This window comes from Stegostoma tigrinum, chromosome 40 (genome assembly GCF_030684315.1).
Source record: "Stegostoma tigrinum isolate sSteTig4 chromosome 40, sSteTig4.hap1, whole genome shotgun sequence".
NCBI classification, from domain to species: domain Eukaryota; kingdom Metazoa; phylum Chordata; class Chondrichthyes; order Orectolobiformes; family Stegostomatidae; genus Stegostoma; species Stegostoma tigrinum.
The window spans coordinates 13,849,496-13,870,544 of NC_081393.1; the positions used below are offsets into that span (position 1 = coordinate 13,849,496).

Below are 21,049 nucleotides of genomic sequence, written 5' to 3' on the forward strand. Positions count from 1 at the left end.
TTCACCCCTCAATTTAAAGCTATGGCCCCTCATGCTCGCCGTCACCATCCTCGGAAAAAGGCTCTCCCTATCCACCCTATCTAACCCTCTGATTATTTTATATGTCTCAATTAAGTCACCTCTCAACCTTCTTCTCTCTAATGAAGACAGCCTCAAGTCCCTCAGCCTTTCCTCATAAGACCTTCCCTCCATACCAGGCAACATCCTAGTAAATCTCCTCTGCACCCTTTCCAAAGCTTCCACATCCTTCTTATAATGCGGTGACCAGAACTGTACGCATTACTCCAAGTGCGGCCACACCAGAGTTTTGTACAGCTGCAGCATAACCTCTTGGTTCCGGAACTCGATCCATCTATTAATAAAAGCTAAAACACTGTCTGCCTTCTTAACAGCCCTGTCAACCTGGGTGGCAACTTTCAAGGATCTGTGTACATGGACACCGAGATCTCTCTGCTCATCTACACTACTAAGAATCTTACCATTAGCCCAGTGCTTTGCCTTCCGGTTACTCCTACCAAAGTGCATCACCTCACACTTGTCTGCATTAAACTCCATTTGCCACCTCTCAGCCCAGCTCTGCAGCTTATCAATGTCTCTCTGCAACGTATAGCATCCTTCGTCACTATCCACAACTCCACTGACCTTAGTGTCGTCTGCAAATTTACGAACCCATCCTTCTACGCCCTCATCCAGGTCATTTATAAAAATGACAAACAGCAGTGGACCCAACACTGACCCTTGCGGTACACCACTAGTAACTGGTCTCCAGGATGAACATTTCCCATCAACTACCACCCTCTGTCTTCTTTCAGCAAGCCAATTTCCGATCCAAACTGCTATATCTCTCACAATCCCATTCCTCCGCATTTTGTACAATAGCCTGCTGTGGGGAACCTTATCGAATGCCCTGCTGAAATCCATATACACCACATCAACCAGTTGACTCTCATCTACCTGTTTGGTCACCTTCTCAAGAACTCAATAGGGTTTGTGAGGCACGACGTACCCTTCACTAAACCGTGCTGACTATCCCTAATCAATTTATTCTTTTCTAGATGATTATAAATCCTATCTCTTATAACTTTTTCCAACACTTTACCAACAACTGAGGTAAGGCTCACTGGTCTATAATTACCAGGTTGTCTCTACTCCCCTTCTTGAACAGGGGAATCACATTTGCTATCCTCCAGTCATCTGGCACTATTCCTGTAGACAATGATGAGTTAAAGATCAATGCCAAAGGCTCGGCAATCTCCTCCCTGGCTTCCCAGAGGATCCTAGGATAAATCCCATCCGGCCCAGGGGACTTATCAATCTTCACCCTCTGAAGGATTTCTAATACCTCTTCCTTGTGAACCTCAATCCCACCTAGTCTAGTAGCCTGTATCTCAGTATTCTCCTCGACAACATTGTCGTTTTCTAGAGTGAATTGGAATCCATTGATTCTCTTGTCACTCCTCTTGAGTAAACCCACTACCAACGGCAGCCTTCTCTTCCCAAGATGAGATCCTCATGAGCCACCAAATCGAATTGCCTGGAGATAGCAAGAACTGCAGATGCTGGAGTTCGAGTTAATACAGTGTGGATCTGGAGGAACACAGCAGGTCAGTCAGCAGTAGAGGAGCAGGAGAGTCAACGTTTCACACCCAGACCCTTCATCAGGATGAGTGAAGTGTCCAGGCCCAAAACGTTGACCCTCCTACTCCTCTGATGCTGCCTGACCTGCTATGTTCCTCCAGCTCCACACTGTATCAAAACCGACTTGGCTGCCTTTTCTTTTAAAAGCATCCTTCTTGACTATCTCTGTGCTGAGTTTCTGCAGAACTTTCCATTTTTATTTATTCAGTAAAAACCATGGTTTGGAGCAATGATCTTAACCATTCTCACCTGAAGCTTATGTTGTCTTCTCCAAGAACTAAGCAACTACAAAACAAGCAACCCTTTGTGGTCAAGTGATCACCCTGGACATTGCAAATTGATCTGCAGCAGGAGAAATCAGGCCTGAAAGAAAATTGGCCTAACTAATTTAAACAGCAGCCAACAGCTATTGGCTACAGAGAACAATGGAACTAAGATCAAGGAGGTTACCAAAGTTCAAGGGGAACTGGTTACAACTAGCCTAAACGTTGTATATTGGATAAATGCTGAGGGTAAACATTTAGAAATCAGAGTGCACATGCATAAAAACACGTCCAAATGTTAGGATCATGTCCATCATAATTTTAGATAATTCGATGCTTGCTTTATGGATGCAAGACACAAACCATTATAGTGACAGAACATGATATCTGACACAACTTCCAAAGACCTATTAAGTTCATTCTGGTGACTGAGAAAACGTTTAAGTAGTGCAACAAGGTTTCTTATTCCTATCAAATTAAATCCTGTCTCTTTTGTGGCTATACCTATACTTTTAGATGTCACAAATGGACAAAGGTTCTGGTGTAGTTGGATGTAGCAGGAAGGACAGCACTTGACCGTGAATAGAACAGCTCGAAGCTTTGCAAGATTTCAGCTTAGGAACCAGTGAGGTTTAAGCATCATGAGGCCTGAGAGCAAAGGAGAAATTGGTATCAATGATAAAATGGAGCTGAACTTTGCCAAACAATCAACCTGGTATCAATTTCATGGCAGTTTCACGAAGGGCTTCTCTCTGTGAGCTCTAGTGAGTTATTTCACACAATTTTCCAATACTTAACTTGTAATCTGTGCATCACACCACGACAGCAACACACTCATGTTATCTTGCGCCTGCCAATGGAGTAATTGTTTATGACTGATGGGACCTTTGGGGATTTGTACAACAGGTACTACATTTAAAGCCGATCACTGCACAACTCAAACATTGCCAGCTATGATTACTCCTTCACAGTACACAAAACAAGAGGGAAATGAAAAAGAAAATCTCTTGACAAGACATCAATGGCAAGGGTTACACATCATTGCAAAATACAAATTCACATCCGCAAGCGCATTGCAATTTTACGTCATCACACGTCTGATCAACTATCATTGTAACTGCGACTATAAGAATGAAGCCACAGAGGCTACATGTCCTCAGTACTATCATATGTTATAACTTAGTCAGAGTGACATCTGCTCTTTCTCACATAACATCTGATCATTTTTTTCAGCATGGGAGTATCACGTGCTGGGAAGTCTTCAAACACTTGAAAATGTTAACATTTATTAAACAACAGGAAAAGCAAACAAAAAAAGAAGCGACATTTGCCCCTGTGAAATAATGAAAAAGCAACCAGTAAGAGGGCTTACAAATAATTCCACAAGCAAGTAACTTAATGTTAGAATGAATGGCTTGTGGTAGATGTGGGAGAAACAATTTCTAGTTTTTCTTCCAATTGGAACATTACTTGGCTTTCTGATGCCCTTCCTGAGGATTGATTTGTTGTGAAAGGTTAAGAGAGGTTTGATTGTTGTGGACCTGAAAGGTTATCTGCAATCTGAAAGGGAGATTTCATGGAATCAATTCCTGGCTTCAATCCTGCTCATTTTGTACCGGCATCCAGAAAGAAGGACTGCAATGTTTAACTTTTTAACTTTGTTTTATTTATTTTTCTGCTTTATTCTGTACCATGGTACCTTTGTACCTAAGATGGCGCCGTAAGTTGGCGACTTATAAACTTTTCACTCTACTCATGTGAGTAGGTGACAATAAATCCAATTCAATTCAATTAAGTTCATTTGTGCAGTCCCCAATGCTCAGAGCAAAGGTGTGAATTGTCATAAAGATGCACTGCAGAAATTCACCAAAACCTCTCAATTGTACCTTCCAAACTTACAACCTCTACCACTTACAAGGATGACACAACCATCTCAAAGGACAAAGGCAGCAGATATACAAGAACACCATCCCCCTCAAGTTCCCCTTCAAGCCACTCACCATCCTGCTTGGAAGTAAATCGCCATTCTTTGACACTGGGTCAAAATCCTGAAACTCCTTTCCTAGTGGCATTGCAGGTTCACCTTCAAAAATGGACTGGTGTGGTTCAGTAAGGCAGCTCACCACCATATTCTCAAGGGCAACTAGGAATGGGCAGTCTATATCCCCTGAATTAATTTTTGAAAATGTGTTCACAGAGGCGCTATTGAACAAAATCAAACAGTATGGGACGGGCAATAAATACTGGCCCAGCTAGCAACATATATATTCCATGAATTAAATAAAAATAATTTAAAATGATCGGCTTGCCTTCTTAAACTCTCAACTTTTTCCTGGCCATTTGAACCTCTGCCTGCTCTTCAAAATTTCCTCTGAGTGACTTGAATATATCCACTGTAAATTATGTTTTTCCTCCTCAGATGCTGCTGGACCTGCTGAGCTTTTCCAGCAACTTTGTTTTTGTTCTTGCAATTTCTTCTTGAGGTAGGTATGGTGGAGCCCCAGTTTCAGCTCAATCCACAAGAGTTGTGAATTCTGAGAGCCATTTTGAATCCACTTTTAAAAGACCAGATTAGGATTCTTTAGGAATATATAATGCCAATATCATGGAGTCATTGACACGAGAAATAAATCTGTTGGAATCCAGGAAGAAAGGAAAAATAAATAGGATTAATCTACTCTACAGTAAATCAGCATAAAGTTGATGGGCTGAATAGCCTTCTTGTGTCCCATAAAACCTCTAACTTTACATTAATGAGGTATGAATGATGGTCACACCCATCCTTTGCATAAATAGGTAACTTTATTGCAGAAATGTGAATTCAGATTGTTTGACAGTTTTCTGATCACAGATTAGAACAGCAGGATGCCATTTTATTTAGCAATTATACTTTTTTCGTTGATGTGATGTAACAAATAAAGCAGTACTTGCACTCAGATTAATGTAGAATTAAGGAGAGCCTGTTTAAGCTCAAAGGCATATGCAAGACAGGGAGCTATTGGTTGTGCAGTGCCTCTGTAAATATTGGGTTCCTTTCATTTGAGTCTTTATTATGTGCCTCTGTTAGAGGTCTCGTTTCAACCACATAAAATCATCTCCCCTTACTCTGGTATCATCATTGCAATTTCATGTAATCTCCTGTTGTAAAAATGTTGATTCCTTTTTAAGACCAGGCTACTCCTTCCCTGTGGCTTGGTCAATACTCATCCCACAACTCACAGTACTTAGAACATATCAAACAGGGAATCTGTTGGTTGTATTGGTTCTTTCTAGCAGTTTGCCGAAGCTCAACAAACCAGAGATACATGAGAAGATGGAACCTCTGCCTGCTCTTCAAAATTTCCTCTGAGTGACTTGAATATATCCACTGTAAATTATGTTTTTCCTTCTCAGATCAAACAGGGAATCTGTTGGTTGTATTGGTTCTTTCTAGCAGTTTGCCGAAGCTCAACAAACCAGAGATACATGAGAAGATGGAACTGCAGGACTGCAGATTTGAATATAATCTCAGCTCCACATTCCTTTCTATCCCAGACAAGCTTTAATCCACTTGCAAAGCACCTAGGTCTTTAGAGAATTCAAAGACTGTGTTTCCACCACATTCTGAGGAAGAGAGCACCAAAGACTCATGAAATTCTGAGAGAAAAGATTTCTGTTCATTCTGTCTTAAATGGTTGTATTTCAGTCAAGTTGCATCAGATGTAAGCATAGCCTGTTTAATATTTTCATGCAAGAGGAGCCGCACATTCCATGTGTTAGGCCTGGAGACCTTCTCTGATCTACCTCGAATGTAACCATCCTTAAATAAGAAGACCAATACTGTATAAAGCACACCAATTGCAGTCTCACTAATGCCCTAAATTAAGGCTGTGGAGAGAGAAATAGAGATAACATTTCAAGTAAAATTAAGGTTATCAGCGCTCAGTATTTCAGAGGAAAATCATTAACATAAAGCTAAAATAAAGCTGCTACTTGCGACATGTTCAAGAGCTGATCGATTCAAAGAAAATTAGCTATGGTATTCATATGAGGGTAAAAACATCAACATGCCCAAACGTCTTTTTGGCCCAGCATTTAATCACTTAAGGTCACAAAACGTGGCAATTAATTTTCAACAGCAAGCTAACGTCACCAACAGTGGGATAATGACCAAGTAATTTGTTTTAGAGATGTTACTCAAGGGATATACATGTTGCTGAAGACACCAGGAAAAGCTATCCAATTGTACTCCAGTGCTATTGTCAAATCTTTTACATCCATCCAAAAGGTCAGATGGTGCTTCAGTGGAATTAGTTTTCTGGAGAATAACATCTCCCTCTCTATGCTCCTGCCAGCATGACAGCATTCCTTCAGAATAATCCCTCCAAAACAGCAGTGGACACCAGCTCTGAAAGTGTAGCTCCCCATCAGTGCTGATTCCCCACCTGAACCGCGCTCCTTCAGCCAACCCTTTTCAGTGCGGCACACTCTCAGTGTTGACTCTCAGATAGTGCAGTGCTCCCTTATACTGACCCTTTGAACGGACAGCACTCCCTCAGTACTGACACTCTGATGGTGCAGCACTCCCTCAGTACTGACACTCTGACAGTGCAGCACTCCCTCAGTACTGACCCTCTGATGGTGCAGCACTCCCTCAGCACTGACCCTCTGACAGTGCGGCACTCCCTCAGTACTGACACTCTGATGGTGCAGCACTCCCTCAGTACTGAGAGTCTGACAGTGCAGCACTCCCTCAGTACTGACCCTCTGACAGTGCAGCACTCCCTCAGTACTGACCCTCTGATGGTGCAGCACTCCCTCAGTACTGACCCTCTGACAGTGCAGCACTCCCTCAGTACTGACCCTCTGACAGTGCAGCACTCCCTCAGTACTGACACTCTGATGGTGCAGCACTCCCTCAGTACTGAGAGTCTGACAGTGCAGCACTCCCTCAGTACTGACCCTCTGACAGTGCAGCACTCCCTCAGTACTGACCCTCTGATGGTGCAGCACTCCCTCAGTACTGACCCTCTGATGGTGCAGCACTCCCTCAGTACTGACACTCTGACAGTGCGGCACTCCCTCAGTACTGACCCTCTGACAGTGCAGCACTCCCTCAGTACTGACCCTCTGACAGTGCAACACTCCCTCAGCACTGACCCTCTGACAGTGCAGCACTCCCTCAGTACTGACACTCTGATGGTGCAGCACTCCCTCAGTACTGAGAGTCTGACAGTGCAGCACTCCCTCAGTACTGACACTCTGATGGTGCAGCACTCCCTCACTACTGAGAGTCTGACAGTGCAGCACTTCTTCAGTACTGACCATCCCACAGTGCAGCAATCCCTCAGTATTAGCTCTCCAACAGTGCAGCGGTCCCTTAGTACTGACCCTTTGACAGTGCAACACTCCCTCAGTACTGACCCTCCAACAGTGCACCGGTCCCTTAGTGCTGACCCTTCGACAGTGCAACACTCCCTCAGTACTGACCCTCCAACAGTGCACCGGTCCCTTAGTGCTGACCCTTCGACAGTGCAACACTCCCTCAGTACTGACCCTCCAACAGTGCACCGGTCCCTTAGTGCTGACCCTTCGACAGTGCAACACTCCCTCAGTACTGACCCTCCAACAGTGCACCGGTCCCTTAGTGCTGACCCTTCGACAGTGCAACACTCCCTCAGTACTGACCCTCCAACAGTGCACCGGTCCCTTAGTGCTGACCCTTCGACAGTGCAACACTCCCTCAGTACTGACCCTCCAACAGTGCACCGGTCCCTTAGTGCTGACCCTTCGACAGTGCAACACTCCCTCAGTACTGAGCCTCTGACAGTGCCTCAGTGCTACAATGGATTGTGCTCAAGACTGTAGAAAGGTTAAGCTCAGCCCTAATCTGCCCTTTCAGGTGGATGTAAAACAAAATTCCGTTCTATTCTTTGAGTGAGTCCAGAGAAATATACTGTTGCTTTGCCACATACCTTGGTAAACAACTTGAAACTAAATTATTGATCTTTGCAGCTCATGGGAGCTGACAAAATCTAGCTCAGTTGGTGATGCACTAGCTTATTCTGAGGGAGTTTTCAGCAGAGTGTGCATGGGCTGCTGTTTTGGAGATGTATTTTATATTCCACCTGTACTGCAGAACCATTGTATGTGCTCATAAAGATAGAAGATTACAAAGAAATTGTACATTATTTAGGACATTGATTACCCAGAGGCCTTGACAGTTGCATAGTTCTCAGACAATTGCTCACTCAATTACACCAGCAAAGTAAAAACAATTGGAAAGAGCAACTGGTCACAAGCAAGTTGTATTTGTGACAGACATTTCCATTGATGACACGAACTGCAGGGCATGCAATGTTCTGTCCTGCTTCGAAAACCTAGATCAGTAGAAATCATACTGGCTCATTTCCTAATCAGATCAGTGCTCCCAATTTGCGTACCTTCGACACTTTTCATCTTTTATGATTCCTATGTTCTTTCCAAGTACAATCAGCATCATTCTGAAGTATTGCTAAATTTTACGTCTAATCTGGATGGGGTTTAAACAGTCAGCTGCAATAATCATGTGGAATGACAGTGCAAGAAAATTCTTTGTCAACAGCGAGACGTGTAAATGATTGCTTCTTTTACGGAGAGTCATAGAGTCATCGAGCTGCACAGCACAGAAATAGACCCTTCAGTCCAACTTGTCCATGCGGACCAGATAACCAGAACTAATCTTGCCTGACTTGCAAGCAATTGGCTCAAACCCCTCTAAACCCTTCCTCCTCGTGTACCCATCCAGATGCCTTTTGAATGTTGTAATTGTACTAGCCTCCATCACTTCCTCTGGCAGCTCGTTCCATACACACACCACCCTCTGTGTGAAAAAGATGCTCCTGAGGACCTTTTTAGATCTTTCCCCTCTCATCTGAAACCTATGCCCCTCTAGTTTTGGACTTCCTTACCATGGGGGAAAGACCATAAGACCATTGCACATAAGTGCAGAAGTTCAACTATTCATCCCATTGAGTCTGCTCTGCTATTCAATCAGGGTTGATAAGTTTCTCAACCCCATTCTCCCACTTTCTCCCTGTAACCCTTGACCTCCTTGACAATCAAGCACCAATCTATCTTTGTCTTAAACATACTCAGTGACCTGGCCTCCACGGCATTCTGACGCAGAGAATTCCACAGATTCACCAGTCTCTGGCTGAAGAAGTTTCCCCTTATCTCTGCTTTGAAAGGTCTTCCCTTCACTGTAAGGCTGCCTTGGGTCCTAGTCTCTCCTACCAATAGAAACATCTTCCCAACATCCACTCTGTCCAGGCCATTCAGTATTCTGTAAGTTTCAATTCGATCCCTGCAATGCTTTTAAACGCCATCGAGTATAAACCCAGAGTCCTCAGAAGTTCCTCATACGTGAAGCTTTTTATTCCCAGGACTATTCTCGTGAATGTCCTCTGAACCTGCTCCAGGGCCAGTACATCTTTTCTGAGATATGGGGCCCAAAACGGCACACAATACTCTAAATATGATCTGACCAGAGCTTTGTAGAGCCGTGGAAGTACATCCCTGCCTTTATATTCAAGTCTTCTTAAAATAAATGCCAAAGTTGCATTTGCCTTCCTAGCTACTGACTCAATCTGCAAGTTTACCTTGAAAGAATCCTGGATCAGATCTCCCAAGTCTCTTTGCACTTCAGGCTTCTGTATTTTCTCCCCATTTAGAAAACAGTCCATATCTCTATTCTTCTTACCAAAGAGCACGACCTCACACTTTCCCACATCGTACTCCACCTGCCACTTCTTTACCCACTCTCCTAACCTGTCCAAATCCTTCTGCAACCTCCCCACCTCCTCAATACTACCTGTCCCTCCACCTATCTTTGTATCATTTGCAAACTTAGCCAGAATGCCCACAGTTCCTTCATCTAGATCATTAATGCATAAAGTGAAAAGACCTTGGCTGTTCACCCTATTTATACCCTCACGATTTAATAAACCTCTGTAAGGTCACCCCTCAGCCTTCCACGCTCCAGGGAAAATAGCTCCAGCCTGTTCAGCCTCTCCCCGTAGCTCAAACCCTTCAATCCTGGCAACATCCCAGTAAATCTTTTCTCACCCTTTCAATTAAACTCCACCTGCCACTCCTTGGCCCACCTGCCCATCACAGCAAGTTCCTGTTGCATTCTCAAGTAATCTTCTTAGCTGTCCACTGCACCACCAATTTTGCATCTGCAAACTTACTAATCATACCTCCATTTTTCACATCCAAATTGTTTATATAAATGACAAAAAGCAATGGACCCAGCAGCAATCCTTGTGATGCATTGCTGGCCATAGGCCTCCAGTCTGAAAAGCAACCTTCCATCACCAGCCTCTCTCTATCTTCAAGCCAGTTCTGTATTCAAATGGTTAGTTCTCCCGTATTCCATGTGATCTAACCTTTCTACCATGCGGAATCTTGTTGAACACGTTACTAAAGTCCATATAAATCATGTCCACCACTCTGTCTCAATCCTCTTCATTACTTCTTCAAAAAACTGCATGAAGTTAATGAGACAGAATTTCCCAGGCACAAAGGCGTGTTGACTACCCCTAATCATTCCTCACCTTTCCAAATATATGTAAATCCTGTCCTTCAGGATCCCCTTCAAAAACTTGTCCTCCAAAAGCTTTTCCTTACCACCTCTCTTAAATTGTGGCACAACATTAGCCAACCTCCAGTCTTCCAGCACCTATCTGTGACCTCCTGTCTTCTGGCACCTTTCTATGGCTATCGATGATACAAATGTCTCAGCAAGGGGCCCAGCAATCACTTCCCTAGCTTCCCACAGAGCTGTAACGTGCACCTCATCAGTTCCTGAGAATTTATCCACCTTTATGCATTTCAAGACATCCCTAGCACGTCTGTAATGTGGATATTTTTCAAGCCGTCTCTATTTGTTTTTCCAGCTTCCATATCCTTCTCCACAGTAAACACTGTTACAAAATACTCGTATAGTATCTCCCTCATCTCCTGTGGTTCCGCACATAGGCAGCCTACTGATCTTTAATGGGCCCCATTCTCTCCCTAGCTACCCTTTTGTCCTTTTGATATTTTCAAACATGCGAAGAAACAATTTATTGAAGCAATTTATTTTGTTTATAAAAACGATCAAAAAGTACACAATTGTTCAAAACCAGTTCTGCGTAGCCAATGCAGAAAATGAAACAAACAGCACATTGAAACTTGGCATTCCTCAGACCTTCCCTGCAGTTGCAAAAACAAAGGAATTTTCTACTCTTGCAGGAAACTCTTTACATTCATTCTGAGGCAACAAGAGCATCTGACAGCTGAGCGGACCTTTGTTATAATTCAGCAGAAAGACCTCAGGCTGTGTCCTTTCCCCACTGTGCCTTGGTATGAGCTGTCCCAAGCTCTACAGTACCCCCTCAGCATGTAGTCGGGAACCTTGGAATGTGACAATCTGCAACATTCAGTCGAGGTCAACTCTTTACACTGGAAGACCAAGTTGATGTTTGCCTCAGTGTGCGTCCTGAGGAACAGACTGTAAAGCACAGAATTTTGTGCCAATGAGCTGCTCAGGATGAACCTTGACAGAATATATTGTGTCTCTCTTCACACCTTCCTTGAATGACCACGTTCCAGTAGGAGATGTGCGACCATCTCTTCCCTCCCTCAGTGGCTTCGAGGACAGTAAGAGATGGTGGAGAGAGTCTGGGTGTACATGAAGTGTTGAATGGGTAGTGCCCTTCTCACCACCAACCAAACTACATCTTGGTGCTTGAGAGGTCTTCCATCCAGCTCTAGACCTTGTTATCTCTCATCTTGGTGCTTGTTGGAAAGCTCTGGCAATGAGGCATTCTGCCCAGTGACTTTGACAGACTGCTCAGGGAACCACCTGACAGGATCCACCCTCTCCTTTTCCTTCAGGGTCCCATCCCTTGTAACATCAGCGACAAGTAGAACCTCAGTACACAGTGACACTTGGTGTCTGTGGACCGAAAGTCTCTGCACTGCTTGATGCAGCCACACAAAGGTGGCCATCAGGATGAGGGTATCACGGAATACATCCTTCACCCACTTATCCAGTACTTTATACACAATATCCCTGTGGACAAGTTCATCTTTAACCTCCAGATGTGCAGAGGATTACTGTCTGTCATCGTATGAGCGCTGCTTTGGGCTTTGAGATTGATTGCATTTAAGCTGCCAGGTTGTTGCCAGACTGTGACCACACACTGTTTAGAATCAGAAAAGAGTTAGCTTGCTGTTGGCTGCTTGATGCAATTCAAATGCAAATTGATGTGACCAGCTTCGAACCTGGATTTGCATATTTCAGCCTCCTGGCGGAATCAAGAAGCCATTTCTCAATCTGTCTCAAAGCTACAGCAAACTGAGTCTGGTGAATTACCATCAATGCACAGCTGAGAACCCTATGCCCTAGTCACAGTCTTCAGCTGAAATTGGCTCATGGTTCTCACATTGAAAGCCATATTGAATTAACACTAATAATATTGGAATACCTCAGGCTATATTGTAGTGTAACCGAATGTTTTCTTAATTCGCATCTTTTTTAAGTAACCAATAGAGTATGTTTCCATCAGCTAAACTCCCAGATATTTCCACATTTCTGGTTACAAGTACTCAGAGCTTGATTCTGACTGGACACTGTTTAGTAATCCTCACAGTGTGTTCTCCTGGTGTTGCTGAATCCACATTCAGGATTAGGAGGACAGGAGCTAATCCAGTTATCGCCTCACTGGGCCTGAATTAAGTTTCACATCAGAACCAAAAGGCTGAAAACTGGGAGGCGTGCCATCAAAACAAATCGATAGCCATTTCAGACTGAGAAACAATTTATTCACATAAACGGTTACGATTCTTTGGCATTCTCCAGTCTTAGAGGTTGTGGATGCTCAGTCATTGAGTATATTCAAGACTCTCATTGAAGGATTACTCCTTAACACCAAGGGAATCAAGGAAAATGAGGATTGACCAGACAACTTGAGCAAGGCGGATCAGCCATGATTTCATTCAATCAAGCTCGAGGGGCCTCGGGTCCACTCCTACTCTGATTATGACCTGAAAGGTATACATTCCCTGTAAGTGGGCAGGCAATGTTTCAATTTCCACTGGAAATTAGATAGAAGTGCATTGCTTTGTTATAGATTTAATTTCATCAGTTTTGTTGACATGTGTTGGCCTCTTGTGGCTGTTTCCAGTAACTTAAAGTGTGTACCCATCAGGCCAATCAACAATTTTTGTTTTAATTTTATGGGTTGTATCCCTTCCCCCCATCCCTTTCTTCGAATATATCTTGCAGTGAAAGCACCTGATACATTAGAATTATTTTTATGACTGTCCTCGTTAGTAGTGAACCTTTTGGGCAGGTTCTACATGAACTGGCACGCAATCTGTTCTGAAAGTTTATTGTCCAAGTAATTTCCAATTCCCCCGCTTATCGCAATTTCCTTTTGAAGTGTATTCAGTCTTGCACAGGCAAATAATTCTGCCAGTCAGTGCAAAGGAAAACCCCACAATTACCAATGGATGAATGAGTCATCTGGTTGGTGAGGACAAACTGTGGGGTGTTGGCCCGAGGCTGCTGTGATAAACTGCCATTGTGTTCTTCAAGTAATTCCATGGTGTTATTGAAATCCACCTGAAACACTGTAAAAGGCACATGTGGCTTCTTCTTGAGGCCTCAGAGATATCTTTCCTTCTCAGTTGCATTGCTGACTGACACGCATATTTCCAACTTTTCAGATGTTACTTTATCATAGAATCACTACAGAGTGGAAACAGGATCTTCATCCCAACAGGTCCACACTGACCCTCACAGCATCCCACCCAGACCCATCCCCCAATAGCCCACCTAATCACTGAACACTATGGACAATTTAGCATGGCCAATCTACCTAGCATGTGCATCTTTGGACTGTGGGAGGAAACTGGAGCACCCGAAGGAAACCCACGCAGACACGGGGAAAACTCCACACAGTCAGTCGCCCAAGGGTGGAAGCAAACTCAGGTTCCTGGCACTGTGAGGCAGCGGTGCTAACCACTGAGCCACCATGCCTCACGGTTTTACTTATAAAAGTACTTAGGTTTCGATCAGTCATTTCCTCTATCTGACTTTAACAGCACTTTCATTTTGCTTCATTCATTGTTACACCCAAACAGAAAGGATTGACCTTGTAACAAATGCATGTTTTTGCTCTGTAATTAGAGTTTGCACTGAAACGTGATCACTGGCAGCAACATGCCCAACCCCACCCTGCACGGTTATTATAACATTGGATTAGGCTATGATACCAACATGCTAAATTGCTCATTAAGTGGGCAGGATGAGCAGTGAACAAATAGACTCAAAGCAAGAGAACAGAAGAAAAGGAGAAATCTGTGAAAGGGAAGTCCAGACCTTTCGTCTGTGGTCATAGTCAGTGCTATGAAATATTTCCAAGTGGATGTGAAAAACTGACCTGTCGGCATTGGAGTTTTGGAAAGTAGACTGAATATGAGAAGCTCAACATGCTTAAATTGTGGACAGAAATGTTCTATTGCACAAAGGTTGGCAATTTGTCGCAACAAGAACAGACTTATGAGACCAATTAGTCTCAAACCACCTTTTGAACTTGAATGGAGTTGCTCAAATACAGCTGCGCACCACAGGATAAAGGCCCTGGTGTGTTTATATGGTTTGTGTCTGAGCACTGAAAGAGCAAGTGCCTTCTGCACAAATTACACTCAGTGTTCCTTGATCATGCAGCAGTTACTTACTGATGGACACTCAAACTGCTCTGTGCAAGACATTCAATTCCCTTCGAAACATCTTTGAAAATAGAATTATATTATCCCTACAATGCGGAAAGAGGCCCTTCAGCCCATTGAGCCTGCACCAACCGTCTGTAAAGCATCCCACGCATACCCAAGCCCCTTACTCTATCCTTGTAAACTGCATTTACCATGGCAATTCACCTAGCTTACACATCCCTGGATACTACAGACAATTTAACATGGCCAACCCACCTAATCTGCACACCTTTGGACTTGCCTTTTAGAAAATTCATTCCTATTCCATCCCAAAACACTTAGTATCTAATAATTCTGTTTATTATTGTCAAATGTACCTTGGTACAGTGAAAAGTTTTGTTCTTCATACAGATCATACCATACAAAGTGCAAAAGGGTAACTGAATAGAGTAAGGAATACAATGTTACTGCAAAGAGCGAGATTGACATTAAATTAAAAATCTGACAGGTCCATTCAGCAGTCTAATAACAGCAGGGAAGAAGCAGTTCTTGAACCAGTTGCTATGTGTGTTTAAGTTTTTGTGCCTTCTGTCTGAAGGAAGAAGTTGGAAGAAATTATAACCGGGCTGGGAAGGGTGTTTTGATGATGTTGGCTGCCTGCCTGAGGCAGCGAGAAGTATTGGTGGAGTCAATGGATGGAAGGTTGGCTTGTGTAATGAACTGGGCTGTGTTCACACATCTCTGTTGTTTCTTATGGTCTCAAGCAGAGCACTTACCATACCAGGCCATGATACATCCAGATAGAATACCTCCTATGGTGCATCTATAAATATTGGTGACAGTATTGACAGATAGGAATACTGCGGCGAGTAACTTACCTCCTGACTTCTCAAAGCCTGTTCACTATCTACAAGACACAAGTCAGGAATGTTATGGAATACTCCCCACTTGCCTGGATGAGTGAAGCCCCAATAACACTCAAGAAGCTTGACACCATTCAGCACAAAGCAGCCGCTTGAATGGCACTACATCCACATGCATCCACTCACTTCACCGCCGACGGTCAGTAGCAGCAGTGTGCACTATCTACAAGATGCACTGCAAAAATTCACCAAAGATCCTTAGGCATCACCTTCCAAACCCACAGCCACTTCCATCTAGAAGGACAAAGCCAGCAGATATATGGAAACAGTACCACCTTCAAGTTCCCCTCTAAGTCACTCACCAACCTGACTTGGAAATATATTACCGGCCCTTCACTGTCGCTGGGTCAAAATCCTGGAATTCCCTACCTAATAGCATTTTGGGTCAATCCACAACAGGAGGACTGCAGCGGTTCAAGAAGGCAGCCCACCACCACCTTCTCAAGGGCAACTAGGGATGGGAAAGAAATGCTGGGCCCAGCCAGCGACACCCATATCCCACAAATGAATAGAAAAGAAAATGTCAAATTTCTTTATCTATGCAATGAGTGGTTAGGATTTGTAATGTAGTCCCTAATAGGTTGGAGGACACAGATTCAATGGTAGGCTCAAAAAAGAATTGAATAATATTTGAAGGACAGAAAAATCACCGAAATGGAGCAAGAGTCAGGGAAGTAGAACTAACTGTCTTGCTGTTTGAAAGAACCAGTACGAGCTGGATGTGCTGAATTCCATTTCTTTACTGTGCCTCGCTCATAGAGATGTAATTACATAAATCTTAGCACCAATCCAGATGAAAAGAAACTAGAATCAGCTTAGTAAATGAACATTGATCGTCAATGGCCATGCGTCTGAACAGACAGAGAATGCCTTTTCTTCATGGACTTCACATATCAAATGAATCACCTGCCCCATTATAAAGGATAATTGAAACCACTGCAAATTGGCCTAATTTTATGGTCGTTGGGACGTTATTTAAGTATCTGTTCTCTGAGCCATGACTCTCAGTCAATATCTCTCTGGTCTTGATAAGACTTAGTTCACAACTTCTTAAAGAAGGAGAGAAACTTCGAGAGATTTATGGAGGGAATTTAGCACCAAGTTGGTTGAAGACGTAGCAAACAATAGCAGAATGATTGTGGAGAACTTTAATCAGTTGATAGAAGCAGGGAACTTCAGTGACTGCATTATCCCATTCAAAACTAGGAAATTGATACAGAGATTCATAAGTAACAGTTTCAGAATGAAGCGAAATATCTGACTTGATCATGTTTAATTGGATTAGAAGTGAAGGTAAATGAAAATAAGTGGATAGATTAAAGAAAAGTATTGCTTTCCAATCCTATGCAAGGGAAACCGGACCACTGAAGGCTTCTGCTTTTTGTAGTTGTTTTCTGATATCTGAACAAAAGAAATCCACTCACTGTTCACAAAATACCAAGGGTTAAGAAAAAACAATTTTTTCCAGTCTTTAATAGAGGAATCAAAAATGAAATTGTTGAGCCAATCTATAAGGTTATTCCATTATGTTCTGTTGACTCCTTGGAAACCTAATATCTAGGGTTGACAGACAGAAGAACCCTTTATTGTGATTTATTGCTGGTAATAGGCCCATATAGCTAACAAGTTCCCAATGGAGGAAGCCCAAAAGATGGACTGAGTAATAGTTGCAGGGAGCACTGGGTTCAGCTCTCAACTTTTGCTGACGTTAAAGTGACTGTCTGTTCAATGTTTTTGCACCTCTGGATTTATTCAGGCCTTGCAGAACACTCCACTCCAAGCTTGCACAGGATCACAGGGGTGGTTCATCAACCGTGGAGTAATGTAACCACTTTGTGAGCACTTCCTGTGGTCTTCTGATCCTGCCCCCTCTGATGAGGGGAGGCTGATAAAGTCTACAAATGAATAGGCAGCACGCAGGAAGCATCTTACTGCCATTATCAATCAGTGCAGTTTCTGGGGATCTGAATACTTGCACATCAATAACCATTCACTGAACTGAAGCTAACATTGATCTTGATTGAAGACTGAAAGGGGTTTTATTCCAATTTAAAGTTACTTGGTTTTAGAATGCAGTTAAAATGTCGACCATCAGGAATAACTCAAAATCATGACATTTCTGACGAGTTCTGTGTGACTGAAACATTTATCGATCCCTTTGTTAACTCCAGACTCAGCAGTTTCAGTGCACTTGTGACCACTCTCTTGCATTCTATCTACAATAATATGTGGCTTTCCAAAACTCTGCTGCCTGTGTTTTTCCTTGCACCAAGTCCTTTTCATCCATCACTGCTATGCTCATTCCCCACATTGGCTTGAAGTTAAGCAAAACCTCTAGTTTACAATTTCTTCCTCGTTCTAAAACCCTTCTATGATCTCACTCCTTCCCTATCTCTAGAATCTCCCCCAACGAGAAAGTCCACTGAGATTTCTGGGCTCCTCTAATGCTGTTAACTACAACATTCCTGATTTGAATTGATCTGCCATTGCTGACTTTGACCTCAGCTGCCTAGACTCTAACCTCTGGAGTACTGTCCCTAGACAACTCCATTTCACTTCCCATCTCACTCCTTGCCAACACACACCTACTTGGTCATTTGACCTTGTGCCTTCGTATCTTGCCTGGTTTAGTATTTTGTTTTGTAATGTTGCTATAAAGCTGATGGGATATTTTCTTGCGTTAAAGCTATTTGAACATAAGCTGCTGATGTTGTTTTATGCTGATCGATTAATGACAAGTAACGTCCTCACCCATTTATCTGTCTCATTACAGGGAGATGAGTGGCTAATGTCTGACATGAAGCGATAGCTGCCAATTAATAATTTGTTACTGACTCTTTGTATTCTTTCCTTTAGGGAGACGTCATTAACACTCAATGTGGATACCAGACACTGCATCTAGAGGTGAGCAACGCCTTCAACCGAAATTTGTCTTTTTGATATCCAGATACCAATGGCCTCGTTTTGTATTGAGTTTTATTTCAAATGTCTGTCCCTTTTTTGGGAATTAAGTTCTGGTGGCTATTATGCTCAGTAACTTTGCTTGCCAGCATTTTCTCCTGTCTGAATCTTACAAGGCTGAGCTCCTGGATAACAGTTGTTCTCTTTCTTAATCCCTTAATCATTGATCTTAGAATTCAGCAGATTTCCCATGAGGATCCAAAGAACTGAACCACATGATGTAGTATGAGTGATTGCATTGCCACTTCCCAGTCTTGACATGGCTGACTGTGAAGGTGCTGAGATGGTGCAAGGTACTTGAGTAGATAGCTGACCTAACAGACATTGCCTGCATTCTGCTCCCTAGTTACAGGAAAGGCAAAGAAGCAAAACATTTCTGTAACCCTGGTTGGACTTAACATAACACTGTGTACAATTCTATGCACCACATTTTAGGAAATATATCGAGGGCTCGGAGTTAATGAAGAAGAGATTTACTGGAATGGTCCCAGGCAAGACAGATTTCAATAGCATGGAGAGACTGGTAAAACTGGGGTTTGTCTCCTCAGATAGAAAAAACATTAAGGAGAAATTAGAGAGATTCTTAAAATCCTGAATGCTTTTAGATAAATGGGGAGAAAGTATTTCCAATGGCAGAAAAGTCATTAAGCAGAAGTCAAAGCTTATGGTCAGTGGTGAAGAATCAGTGGGGGATGGAAGATAACTTTTTACATTCCAAGTCAAAAAGGTTACAGTCTCAAGTGCTGCTGGAAGAAAATTCAGCAGTGACTTTCAAAAATGAATCAAATCTACATTTGAAAAGGGAGAAAAATATGCCTGCAAGGCTCTAAGGAAAGGTCAAGAAGGAATGTGACTATTTTAATAGTCCTTTCAAAGAGTCAGGACACACATTCATTTCTTACTATCTCTGGATGAAATGAATGGCTTCATTTGGTGTTGTATCATTCTCTGATTGTTAGCTGTGGATTATTCCGTAGCTTCATACCGTTAAACCAAGCTGGGAGGAATATGCTGTGTCTATCCCTCTCTCTCTGGTGCCACTATTCCACAGGTCACAACAGAACTTTACTTGTTTTCCTCAGTTCCCAATGTGTCCTATTATATGCTTAATCTGGTTTAAACTTAGAATAAAAAAGATTCATCAACCAGCTTCTAAATAAATGCAAAATTGATGATGTATTATAAAACTTATATAATGTTAATTTTTCAATGAAGATGCAAGTCTGGCTAACACAAAAGTTTGTAATATTAAAGTATAAATGTTTACCCCTTTAAACAACCCAAAACACATACATACAGACAAAGGAAGACAAACGGGATTTCTCTCTGCAGATTTTCAATCCAGAGGAAAAAAAATAACACTCCAAGTCAAAATGGCTAGCTCTTGGGGGCAAAAGGTGTTTGTGCGGGTGTACAAATGACTGCTGAAGTGGCTTTCTGGCCACCAGACAATGTGTAGCTATCTCTGGGGTCATGGTGGATACACTTTGCTCACAAAACATAAAACTGAGAAGTCTTCCAGACACTCCACATGAGAACAATCAGATTTGAGAAAGGTTGAGAGATGAGCTGGGCAGCCTTTTCCTCAGCAGACCTTTCCCAGGTGATGTCCAAAAAAAAATCCAAACACAGCAACCATGAAACCCAGGGAGGTGATTTCTCAGAAATCAGTTCGAGCAGTTAGCTGAAATTAAATGATTTTTCAAAAGTGTCTTGTGTAAAAAGTTCCAATTTGCCTTTGAAAATAAATCCAGATTATCCATAGTTTCAATTACCCAGAATCCTTCAAGACTCAAGTCCTCAGGAAAAATTAAAAGTGAAGCCTTTGTAAGAGTACACTATTAATGGCGTGCAGCAGTTTCATCATTGTTAGTGACATTAGGTTTACAGCACCATTTATCACTCGTCAGCACTTCATTGTATCAAGAGCTGGGTCAGAAATGCATCACTCAATTTGAGTAGATTGTAGCAGTGTCCCTGTGTGAAGCCCAGAGACCAACATACAAAGTGTCCTCATGAAATGGAAAAAGCATGAACACATTGGACTGCAGTTTAAAGGTTTCTTGTATTTGATGCAACGCTGACATTAAAAATTCTTGTTTAACTGTATTTGAGAGCAGAAGCCTGTTGCCTGATATCCACTGTAGTTCCAAATGTTATTTTTCAAGCTTGTATGAAATGACAGTAACAGTGTCATACTTCTTTGATTTAATTTGTTTCTTAGACCTGGGAGTTCCAGCTGTTTTGAAAACGAATAAACTGTGTTTTGAAGATCCTATTGGGTTTCTTCAGGGTTGAACTGTTTTTCTGATCACTGTGTTGCCCAATTCACTGGTCTGTTTTGACAGAAACAAAGTTATCAACCATTTCCACTCCCCCTCCCATTCTCTTGATGACATGTCCATCATGGGCCTCCTGCACTGCCACAATGATGCCACCCGAAGGTTGCAGGAACAGCAACTCATATTCCGCCTGGGAACCCTGCAGCCATATGGTATCAATGTGGACTTCACCAGTTTCAAAATCTCCCCTTCCCCTACT

At 42.6% G+C, this 21,049-nt stretch overlaps 1 protein-coding gene across 3 annotated transcripts in view; it reads left to right on the plus strand.

Annotated features, from left to right (window-relative positions):
• The window catches only part of LOC125448044 (tetraspanin-15-like), a 153,331-nt gene that overhangs the window by 99,953 nt on the left and 32,329 nt on the right, over positions 1-21,049 (plus strand). For all 3 annotated transcript variants that reach the window (XM_048522984.2, XM_048522985.1, XM_048522987.2), the window contains exon 6: positions 18,404-18,451. In XM_048522984.2, coding sequence (XP_048378941.1) covers positions 18,404-18,451 — 48 coding nt within the window. The remainder of the gene's footprint in view (positions 1-18,403; positions 18,452-21,049) is intronic.